Raw genomic sequence first — 12,023 nt, 5'->3', positions numbered from 1 at the left:
GGAGATGATATGCATCCAGACAGACACTGTAGTGAAATGGGGAACAGAATACTAGTGCACTTAAGGAGCACCCAAGAGTCCCCTAGGGAAAAGAAACTGGATCTGAAACCCCATCCACTCTTTCAAAGGACTCCTCCGGTGATTCTTCAGGAGTATACAGATTCCAATTTCCTAAGACACAAAAAGCAAAAAACTCCTTTCCTATCTTGGAACTTTTATCTCTTCTGTAAATGGAAGCTTTGCGTTTAGACCAGGTCAGACCCTGCAAGGCAACCTAGCCCTGCTGTAAGGTCCTAGAGGGCAGAGAATGTTTTGACCATATTCTCCTTTATATTTTTACAAAGAGAGGATATTCTTTGTATCCCTCCTTTTATACTATTGGAGTGAATAGCTAGCTCCTTGTACTAAGTAGTGATTTCCTAAATGGAAAATTGTGTTCTCCAGTTTTAGTGAAAAATGATCAATTCTTCCCGAACTGCTCTAGGGCTGGGAGATTGGATAACAGGACTTTTGAATCATCATTGGAGTAAACTCATTAAAATGTGTTCTTCTTCTTCTTTTTTTTTTTTTTTTTTTAATATCTATTTATTTGGCCATGCTGGGTCTTAGTTGAAGCATGCTGGATCTAGTTCCCTGACCAGGGCTGAAACCGGGGCCCCCAGCATTGGGAGCTTGGAGTGCTAGCCATTGGACCACCAGGGAAGTCCCTAAAGCGTGTTCTTTATAACACCATATCTGTAACTGTAGGTAGATGAGAATGGCAAAGGAAGAATACAGATGGGCTTTGCTGTTCGTCTTTATGAGGTTACCTTTCTGGATAGTTAGAGTGTTAGCTCACTTCATTATTAAGTTTACATCACAAGGGAAAAACAATCAAGTCAGCAGATAACTGCCTAGTATGTCCTTGAGCAAGGCCTTGGAGACGCCCCAGCATGGGGGAGGATGGCTTAACACAAAGTTTTTGGCAGTTGGTCTTGAATTCTTGGTGAGTGAGGGAACCAGCCTGGAGAAGGGTGGCTAAGAAAGAGAAGAGTCTGACTCCTGGGGCCAAAAACCTTGGAGAAATTATTCCACCCATAAAACTATGTTAAAAGAGATCAGTGAAAGATGTTAAAACCCAGCTTTAGGCAGAGGAGGCTGGTATAAACCTAGCAGTTTTACGAGACTGAATGTGTATGTTAACCCGTCCACATGCCATTTCTACCCACCTCACTTCCTCCTGCAACCATCCTAATTGAGGGCAGAAGGAAAGGTGGAATGAGAAGATAATATTATATTTTCTTTTTTAAAATTTTGAATCAGTCTTATTCTTGTGTATGCTCCATCCTGTCTGACTCTTTGCGGCCCCATGGACTGTACCCCACCAGGCTCCTCTGCCTGTGGTATTTTCCAGGCAAGACTACTGGGGTGGAGTGCCATTTCCTACTCCAGGGGATCTTCCTGACCCAGGGATGAAACCCAAGTCTCTTGCATCTCCTGCATTAGCAGGTGGATTCTTTACCACTAGTACCATCTGGGAAGCCACCCAGTATTCTTGGGGTACCATTTATTTTTGACTTATCTGAATAAAAAAATATATAAATATTTATATATATAAAATATATATATATATATTTTTTTTTTTTTGGCTGCATGGATTGTGGTATCTTAGTTCCCAGACTGAGGATAAACCCTGGCCCCCTGGCATTGGAAACTTAAGAGTCCTAACAACTGGAGAGCCAGGGAATTCCCCTGCATTTTCTATTCAGTAAACTTGGAAGTTGTCTTACTCTTGTGTTTGTACCACATATTAGGTATTCACCTTTTCCAGTCCCTCAACCCAAGTCCAGAGAACCTCAAATCTCCTCTTGGAAGACAAATTGCTTTGATGATCTTCTAATTCTAGAGTCTAGAGTCCAAATTCTACACCTTCATAGTTCTCTGAGCATTTTCTAGCTGGTCTGAGGACATCATAATAGTATTCATGTACATATAATCTGTATAGAGTATGATAATGTCTTTGTTTTTTTCTGGCACAAATTAAGAATTTCCTTAGGATAGATTCTTTAAGGAAAAACACCAAAAGACGTTTCACTCAAAGTGAAATAATGTTTTTTTCATCAATTCCAGTAAAGTTTGATTTGGGGAATCATAAGTGGGAGGGGTTGGGATAGGAAATTAATTAATTAATTTGGGATTTGCTGAAATGGTTCATAGTTTTTCAACTTTGAGTGTTTACACTATTAGATAATTTAAGCATCTGTGGATGGGCTGTGGAGCAATAGGGATGGGGGATGTACAGAGTTGGACAAGTGGGAATTGAGTGATCAGCTACAGTTTCCGTTATCCTTAGCCTGGTGGTTCTGAAATGCCCTTGGGTGTTTGCACAGGGTGCAGTGAGGTAGGGAAGGCATTAAGGAAGCAGGAGTTGAATGGAAAAGGCAAGTTAGGAGGCCTTGGTCAGTAGCTGCAGGAGGGAGAGGCCAGCGTACAGGGCGCAGAGGCGGGGGAGGGTGTCTGGGTCCCACGTGTACTGGGGGCCGGATCTCTGCACTTCCAGGCCACTCAGCCCCACTAGGGCCTCTGTGAGGGTCAGTTCCTCTTCCCCAAGGGAGGAAAGCAGCTCAGGTCGCAGGGGGAATACACCCTCTTTATCCTGGAGGAAATTCTGTTCCATTGTGCTCTCCACCTGGAAGGAAGCAAAGTAGTATGAAAAGAAAGAACTGGAAACCTCTATTCCTTTCTCCCATCTCAAAAAATCCACAAAGAGGGCTAACTTTCTCTCACTATAACCCCTTAGGTTACATTACATGACAACTCTGCCTAGGCTTTTTAACAGCCTTGTAGGATGGGCAGCACATTTATTTTTAGGCCCCTTTTACAGAGGAGTGAATTGAGACTCAGAGACATTAAGATTGACTCACATCAGTTGGCTAGGAATAAACCAAACTAGAGTTTTCTGTCTCTTCTCCCAGGACCAGACTGAAAAACACAGACAGTTGCCCAGAAATGCACTCCCCTACCTCTAGTTGCGAAATAGCAAATAGGAAGAAACATGGAGAGAAATGAGAAGTAGGCATGATCTCCTAGGATAAGACGGAGGCCCTGTAGGAGGGTTCTGTCATTAGGTTAGATTGTATCTTTCCACTAGTTATAGCTGACTCCCTTCCAAAGTCTCCCTAACAGCTGCCATTTTTTTCTTACCAGCTTTAGCTGCACTGGTAGGATCTTTTTCTCCATGGATTTTACCAGCAGCTTCTGTTGGGCTTCACTTAGCTCTGGAGAAAAAAAAGCAGAGGAAGAGATGTGTGTTGGTACAAAGGGAACTACAAGTTCCAAATGGGTGTACTTCCAGAATTTCAGCACTCACTGATTTATATGTTCACCCACGGTGGAATGCCTGTTCTGGGCCAGGCACCTTTGCTGGCCCAGAAAAAATCATGCTCACTCAAGGAACTTCTCCGCATTCTAGCAGAGAAGACAAAATAACGCAATTACAATGTAGGCTGTGACAGGAGCCATAGCTGAGGATCTACTTTGGTCTTGGTATTTGAGGGCAGGCATCTTCTTTTTTTAAAATTAATTAATTAATCTGTCTGTGCTGGATCTTAGTTGAGGCATGTGGAATCTAGTTCCCTGACCAGGGATCAAACCTGGACCTCCTGAATTGGGAGCATGGGGTCTTAGCCACCATCAGGGAAGCTCCTAGGGCAGCCTTCTTGAAGCAACAAACATCTCAGCTTACATGTGAAGGATCAGAGTGTTTTTAAAGTGGGACACTATTTCTTGCAGAGGGAAAAAGAATTCAGGGGTGGGTAAGATCAGAAGATGTTATCCTCAGATTAAAGCTATCAGATATTGAAATTAAAGTGATGAGCTTAGCGATATGCAAAAGTTTTAAATATATGGCTGATAAAACTAGGATTATTTCCCAACCTCTGTTAGCAAGACTAGGGTATGGTGACCACGTGAATCCTAAGGAATGAAACCAGTTTTTTTAGAATGTAGATATAAACTACTTAACTGCAGTACAATTTGCCTGGCATTTATTTACTCATTCATTCATTCAAGAATTCATTTAGTGACTCATTCCTACTACTGAATAGGTGTATAAATGAAGACCTCACTCCCCACTTACCTGCTAGGGCTCCAAGGAAATAGAGGATGGCGTCCATAGCCCCCTTTGATAGCAGGACATTCTTTGGGAGTGCCTCCAGGGTCTCTTCATGTCCTTTGCCTAGGGCTTCTTCAAGCTGTGGGGAAAGCTGGGTGACTATTTAGGAGAACATGGGTAGAGCTCCCAGTGCCTGGCGCATGACAGTCCCTTGAGGGGTCCCATTTCCTTGTTTCTATTTCAAGATATCAAGTCCTGAAAAGTATTAGACTCTTGGGTTCCTTGGTCCCTGAGTCTTGGACTCTGGAAAGGAAAGGTCAAGCCCCCTTCCAAAAGAAGGTTCTGCTGGCCTGCTGCCCACCCTCTGTTGATCAGGGGGAAGCCTGGGAATCTGCACTGTTTGCCCATCTCCAAAGGGACACAGGGCGCAGTGGCGACCCTGGCAGCCTGGGAGGGGGGCACTTGACCAGCCTTGGAGAAGGCATCCACTGCCGGCCCCTCTGGCCACTGGCCATCTTCTGCCAGGTCTGTGGGATCCCCCACCAGCTCCCCCACCTCCATGTTCCCCTGCATCTCCTGCCATTCCCTTGGGTCCTCACCGTCAGCTCCAGGTCTTGTAGCTCCTTTTTCTTCCCTAAGAGTTTGCTGAGGGAGCTGAGCAGGGAGCTCTTCCCTTCTGGGCTCAGTTTCTCCACTTCCTGGGTCTCCCTTTGAACCTCTTCTTTTAGGGTCCTGAAGTCCTCGTGTACCGCCCCTGTGGCAACAGCAGATGTGGCATCCTCTTCACCAGTTCAGTATGTGCGCTCCCGGCGGGTCTCCTTCACTCAGCCCTGCTTAGGCCCCCAGGCTCTGCTGCCCCTGAGCTCCGCTCTCAGCTAGAGCCTGGCTTCTTTTTTTGCTTGACCAAGGTACACAGTTATAAAGTTATTCCCCAGACTTGACTTAAGATGTTGAGTGGGGAGATGGGGAATCGAGGGGTGGGCCAGGACCCACAGTATCATCTAAACCAGGCGTTCATTCCCCCTGAGATTCTAGGCTCCATCCCAGATCAGTAGACAACTGACTTCCCTTTCTCTAGGACCACCCGCTAAGAGTTGAGAAGGAAGGTCTATTTTCCCTTCTTAAGAGTCAGTTGACAAAGTGATTTTGGTGACTGGGTGAAGACCGGGAGGGGACTGCTCAGAAGTGTGTGCGTGCTTCATGCCAAGTCACTTCAGCCATGTCCAACTCTTTGTGACCCTATGGACTGTAGCCCGCCAGGCTCCTCTGTCCGTGGATTCTCCAGGCAAGAATACCGGAGTGGGTTACCATGCCCTCCTCCAGGGGATCTTCCCAACCCAGGGATCGGACTTGCGTGTCTTATGTGTCCTACACTGGCAAGCAGATTCTTTAGCACTAGCAGCACCTGGGAAGCCCCAAGAGTAGTGGGTCTAAATCCAGGGACATGGGTCAGCTAGGGATAGCTCCAACCTTGGCCTGCCCCTCTAGGGGCCTGGCATCCTAGGAACATCCAGCCTGCTTTGGAAAGAGTGGGCTTCCTGGAAGTGGCTCCAAGCCCCACCACCAGGGACTCAGCACTTGTCTTCCTCTCCCTTCACCCCAAGGTTACTTCCACTGCCTTCCTGCCAACATGTAGGGAGAAACACAAATTTCCTTACCGACATCAGATGCCTGGATAACTGAAGGAAAAAAAAATTCCAATTAGAAGGCAATCCTCCCAAACAGTAGGCATACCCAGGGAGTGGGACATGAATGGAGGTTAGGAAACACACCCTGTCTCCTGGAATGCCCCAGCTGGCCTAAAGATACTCTTGCTCCATTTGTGGGAGGCAGAAATGGGGCAGCAGAGAAGCTAAGGCGTTGTGAAAGGGGCACTTGGATTGAGTCGGCATCACTGTGACTCAGTGGCTCCTGCCCCAGGCTCTGGGCAGCAGAGACGCAGATGCGCACGTGACAGGTCATTATTACTAAGGCCTTGAGGACAGAGGTCAGAGGCATCTGACCACCTGGGAGTCTTGTCCAAAGACTTTCCCCCTTCCACTGCTTTTTCCTAAGCTATTGGAATTCCTGCCATGTTTCAGAGACAATAGTCTTTCTGAGATCTGCTCTGCCATATTCCTTTTCAGTCCCAGAGAGAAGGGAAGAAAAACATTAGACTTTTAAAATCCTATCAAGAAAGTTGCAGTGAAATGACAGGAAACACTTACGGGTGAACTTCTCGTCTTCTGGCTTTTCTGAAGACAGAAACAACACACATATGTCAGCATAAAACCTCTTTGTGCCTTTTTATCTAGAGCAGTTGTCAAGGCAGCTTTATCAGTGATCATTATAAAAACAGAGCTCATCCGCCTCTGCAATTTTGGGAACACACACTGTCTCCAGTATTGCTGCTTCTGATGGTGCTTTCCGGTCTCTTTCTGTTTCTCTGTCTCTCTTGGGCACATTTCTATGCCTCTATCTGCCTTTCCTAAAGCTGAAGATGGATATTTTTAGAGCCTTGGGAAACGAAACCAGGGGGCTCCTTGGGGGCTTCTGGTATACCCTATTAGAGGGTGCAGGATGTCAGCAGATAATGTCAGGGGTAGGGAGGAACACGTGGGGAGCCAGGAAACAATTTTTGCTTACCTCCGGGAGGGAAGGTGTGCATGTTATCATTGTAGATATGTGGGATATCTGTAAGGAACAAGAGCAGGGAGGGCAGAAGGACTTTTAACAGCTGCCCCAACTTTCTTTTTCTGGCCTCAAGCCTATGGACTCTGCTAAAGGCTAAGAACCTGTCTTTGAATACCTCAACATTACCCCTGATCTGTCTCTACGGCTGGAGGTAATCTTTTCTTCCCCTGTAAATCTTTCCCTATGATATCACTATCTTCTACTTTGCATTCTAGTACTGGTATCTGTGTCTGTTTCCTCTATCAGCACCAGACTTCTATTTTTTTGGCCACGTGGCATGCCAGATCCTGGTTCCCTGTCCAGGGATCGAACCCAAGGCCCCTGCAGTGGAGGTACGGAGAGTTAACCGCTGGACCACCAGGAAACTCCTGGCCCCAGAATTCTTGAGAGCAGAGGCTGTGCTTGCTCATCTCTGTACTCCCTTCTCCCTGCTAACAAAGGTGCCTAGCTAGCGCTCAGGAGATGCTCAGAATCCAGGGTTCCTCACTCCCAGAGAAGCCCCTACAGTTCTGTCTGTGGAGGTTGGACCACAACACAATATACTCCTTTACTGCTTCCCCAGTGTTGCCACAAGAGGGGAGCAGGATGCCTTAGGAGTGTGTGGGTAACTCTTGTCTGCAGGGGAAAACATGCTCACCCCACTCATCTTTGCCTTTGACCATCAGCTGTCTCACTCGAAATGCCAGGACGCAGCCCTTGGGGATGGTGACAGCCTCCTTGTGGTTTACGGATCCCTAGGAGTAGACAATGAAGATTTGTGAGTCTGCAGAGATCCTACATGTGAGATGTTGGGAGTGAAGGGGTAAAGGGCAAGTGGAAGGCCAGGCCCAAAAGGCTTTGGGGAACTCTTCAGTGGTGTCCCTGATCACCTTTCCATCCAGTGTGGAATGAGCTTCAGAGCTCTTCTGCTCATTTCTGCTGATCACCCCTTTAATGACCTCTTTCTGTCTTCCGGGTTCAGAGACATGAAGGAACTGGGCAGACCTGTTCATCACCTGCCTGTGCATCCCTGTCCCACTTTAGAGCGTCCATCCAGGCCCTGGTTCCTTCTTCCTCTTGGCCATCTGTCCCATGATCACCTCCTTCGGGAAGCCTTCCATGATTAATCCTTACTCCTGGTTCCAACTCAGCCCTTGAATATTTACACAGTATGTTGTTGTTCAGTTGCTAAATCATGACTGTCTCTTTGTGACCCCATGGACTGCAACATGCCAGGCTCTTCTCTCCTCTACTATCTTCCAGAATTCACTCAAATTCATGTCCATTGAGTCAGTGATGCTATCTAACCATCTCATCCTCTACCACCTCCTTCAAAAGCCTTCAATCTTTCCCAGCATCAGAGTCTTTTCCAGTGAGTCAGCTCTTTGTATCAGGTGGCCAAAGTATTGGAGCTTCAGCTTTAGCATCAGTCCTTCCAATGAATACTCAGGGTTGATTTACTTTAGGAGTGACTGGTTTCATCTCCTTGCTTTTTTTTGGATCTATACTTACACAGCATAGATATACGTAAGTAAAGACTACTTATTTACAGTGAATTTCCCAAGCCTGTATTCTCTGGCCTTTCACCTCTGTGTCTCCTTCATGAGACTGAGACCTTTCTGGCATCAAGGACGTCTTTCTTAAGACTGGGAGCACTGTAAGGGAAAACTGGTGACCGTGAGTTTGCCCTTCCCTCGTAGCTCCCTGTGGCAGCTGGCACAGGAATCTACCCAACTGGGCACCTTAACAATAGAGATGATTGGTTCCTGGCCAACTGGTGTCTGGATGTTGAAGAGCAAGGGGAGGGAGTGGGTCCTTTTCAGTATCCTGGGGTGGGGGGTACTGACTGGGCAAAGCAATGCAGCCTCTGGGGGTAAACTCAGTGTAAGTGTGTGTGCATGAAGCAAACCTGTAACCCCAACGGGGCAAAGAATGGGAAGGAGAAGCAGCCTTCGGCCCTGCCAGCTCTCTCCAGGGTCACCTCCTGCACGGCCTCCACTACTTCCATCACCACGTACAGGTTCTCTCCTCGCCTTCGCATCTCCTCCAGGAACGGGTGCTCTGCCATCAGCTTCCTGTGACAGGAGAAACGGAAGGGACCTGTCCAGAGCTTTTCCCCATCGGGGCCCTGCCCTTCTCTTTTCCTCTGTCATTCCCAGCAGTGAGGCACGGGGGTGTCGGGAAGCGTGAGGACTCTGGAGCAAGACAGGCTGGAACCCAGCTCTCCCGCCTCCTGGCAGGGCAGCTGCTCTGAGTCCGGATTGCCTCATCTATAAAACGAGGATGATGACACCTATGTCCGGGGAGAGAGAGAGAGAGGAGAGAGAGAGAGAGAGAGAGAGAGAGAGAGAGAGAGAGAGAGAGAGAGAGACACTCGGGAATCCTTGGGCACAGCGCCTGGCCAAGAATGGGGTCTCGTGGTTGTTTCTTTCTCCCTTGGATTCCCCTCCTTTTCCTCCCTGTTCTTAGTTCTGTGCATCTCTCCTGGGGGGTCCTTTCTTTCTCTCCACTTTTATTTTTTGGCTTGTGGAATCTTAGCTCCCTGACCAGGGATTGAACCTAGGTTCCCTCCAATGAAAGCTCGGAGTCCTGACCACTGGACCACCAGGGAATTCCCTGCAATATAGAAGTATTAACACGGCCAGGCGGCACATTAGACCTCTCCCAGGTGCACTTTGACAAAATCCTCTCCCTCACCCTGCCAAGTCCATCCACTCTGTTGTCCTCAAGACTTTGCGTCCATTCAGCCCTTTTCTTTCTGTCTGCTCCTCTGTACTGAGTTTATCTCTCTGATGGGCAGTGGAACAGAGTCTGGCCTGGTCTGCCTGCCTTCCCTGTTCTTTATCCTCTGACACACTTCCTCCATCTGGCCAGATTAATCATGGCACATCAGAGCATCGTCAAGTCTCCCTGTACATGGTACAGCATAGATGTGTCCTTGACCTGGGTCCTCCATGGTCTTGGCTCTCCCTACATTTCTACCTTGTTTTACTCTTACCTGCTTCTGCCAAACTGGCTAGTCATGGCCCCTATAGGTTAAAACAATTTTTTTTTATGGATGGATTGCATTTATTTATTTATTTTGGCCACGCTGTGTAGCATGTGGGATCTTAGTTCCCTGACTATGGATGGAACCCCCTGCATTGGAAGCTTGGAGTCTTAACCACTGGACTATCAGGGAAGTCCTGTCACTACAGGTTTTGAGATTTCTCACCTGTGTGCTTTTGTAATGGCATTCTCCCAGCCCTGCAAGTCCAATTTCTGCTAATCTTTCAAGGCCTTCCCTAGGGCTTCCCTGCTGGCTCAGATGGTAAAGAATCCACCTGCAATGCAGGAGACCCGGGTTCCATCCCTGAGTTGGGAAAATCCCTTGGAGAAGGGAATGGAGAAGGGAATGGCTACCCACTCCAGTATTTTTGCCTGGAGAATTCCATGGAAGAAGAGCCTGGTGTCCGGACACGATTGAGTGACTAACACTTTCACACTTTCAAGGCCTAGGTTGTGGGCTGCCTCCTCCGCGAAGTCTGTTCCCATTTCCCCAGCACACAAAACTCAGGCAAAGCCCTCCTCTGGCACTTACGTTTCTAGCCTTGGATTAGAGTTACTGTTGTACATGTCCCCCCACTCTGAAATCACAAGGCAAAGGTGTTCTCGTGCAGTCCAGCACCTAACAGAGTGCTTTGTACTCAGGCAGGCTGAATTTACTGCATGATTCCCCAAGCACCTCAGCCCTTTCTTCTTGCCTCCCCAGCACTCACCTCCTTTCAACCACCACTTAACTACTTAAAAAGTCAGTTCCCTTGTCAAGTCAAACATCTGAGGAAACCCGCAGACAGGGCAACTGCCACACCCCTTATGCTGCTGGGGCAGTGTTCCTGAGCGCTGCTCCCTTCGGGTTGGGGCTGGGTGGGGGGCTTTGTTTACGCAAGGAGAATGCTGTGCTCAAGTCGCAGTAGGGAGTATTTAAGGTTTCTTCCCTTTTTGGTGTATTTTCATAGAGTCTTATGGTAGGGAAAAAAACCCTAGAGTTCATCGAACACTTATCATTTTTCAGGAGAGAAAGCTGAAGCGAAGTGACTTTTCCAAGGCCACACAATTCATTAGTGTGAAAACACTCATCCTCGGGTGTTCGTGAGAGTGGGGAGGTGGTGGAAGGATGGGGGTGGGGTTGAGGGGAGTGGTTAGGAAATGGCCCGGAAGCACCCACAGGCTGAAGAGTCATCTTCAAGAGCTCCTCTGGGGTGACCATGGATGAAAGTTCAGTGTGAGGGCCCTGCCCTTGGACTCAAGGCCCAGAGCACCCTTCCACCGCACAGCTCTGCCCCGAGTCTCACCGCTCTTGGTGCAAGGTCTCCAGAGCCTTGGGCGCCACACTGAGGGTCTGGACCTCCAGGGTGCTGTTCCGGGACAGGCCGGCCGTCCCCTTCACCTTGACCGTCTTTGGCACGTCCACCTCTCCCTCCACTCGGGCGTCCAGCATATTCTTAAAGCCAAAGTTCCCTGAATCTGTTGGGTCTGCAGAAGGGAGAAGATGAAGGGGGCTGGGCTGAGAGGCGCTTCCTCCTCCCTGCCTCCTTCGAGAACTTTCTGGCTAGAGGATTCCCACCCCTGTCCCCTGGGCAGAGACAGCTTCAGGTCCTCCTGGTTGGCCGGCTCCAGCCCCTCCCTTGGTCCCCAAGTCCGTGGCCAAGGCTGACCTGAAGGAGAGCTGCCAGGTTCGAGAATGTCCAGGAAGGTGTAGTCGGTGCAGACATACCGGGCACCCCAGAAGAGGGTGCTCTTCCGCTTCCTTAGGACCAGGCAGAAGGGATGGAAGCGCTTGAAGTCTATGAGGCTGTCCAGGGGTGTCAGGTCCCCTCGAGGGTTTAGTTGTCTGGTCAGGGCCCGGGTGACATTTTCAAACATGGTCATTGTCTCTGTACGGGGAGGGAAAGTGACAAGTTGGGAGGAAGGGTGACATCTTCCACCAAGACAGGTCCATGGGCTCTGGAGTAGGGTATACCCTTAAAGACGCCTGAATCCTCAGGATGTCAGAGCTGAAAGGGACCAGAGGAGTCTTCGTTTTATGGTGAGGAAATGAGGTCCTGAGAGCTGAAACAACTTGCCTGGCTGCAAGGCTGGCTAGCGGAGGCAGCCCTCCCCTCTCGTTGTGAAGGGCTCTTTGCTCAGTCCCTGCTCACTGTCTTCATGGACCTGGAGCCTGACTGGCACATCTCATTGATGTGGAAGTAAAGCTCCTTTCACTCAGCCACGCCCACCTTGTCTCCCCACCAGTGAA

The 12,023-nt window shown here is 48.6% G+C and overlaps 1 protein-coding gene across 1 annotated transcript; it reads right to left on the bottom strand.

Moving 5' to 3' along the window:
* Positions 1-2,104: 2,104 nt before the first annotated feature.
* On the bottom strand, positions 2,105-11,656 carry GSDMA (gasdermin A). Its single transcript, XM_005898021.3, has 11 exons — positions 11,443-11,656; positions 11,080-11,260; positions 8,655-8,820; positions 7,404-7,500; positions 6,719-6,766; positions 6,301-6,327; positions 5,752-5,772; positions 4,693-4,847; positions 4,118-4,232; positions 3,184-3,257; positions 2,105-2,668 (listed from the first exon to the last, which is right to left on the bottom strand). The coding sequence occupies exons 1-11, from the start codon at positions 11,654-11,656 to the stop codon at positions 2,426-2,428; spliced, it is 1,341 nt and encodes a 446-aa protein (XP_005898083.1). The 3' UTR covers positions 2,105-2,425.
* Positions 11,657-12,023: the final 367 nt, after the last annotated feature.

Source organism: Bos mutus, chromosome 19 (genome assembly GCF_027580195.1).
Source record: "Bos mutus isolate GX-2022 chromosome 19, NWIPB_WYAK_1.1, whole genome shotgun sequence".
Classification (NCBI taxonomy): domain Eukaryota; kingdom Metazoa; phylum Chordata; class Mammalia; order Artiodactyla; family Bovidae; genus Bos; species Bos mutus.
Note: the sequence above shows the minus strand (reverse complement) of the source record. Positions and strands in the feature narration are given on the sequence as shown.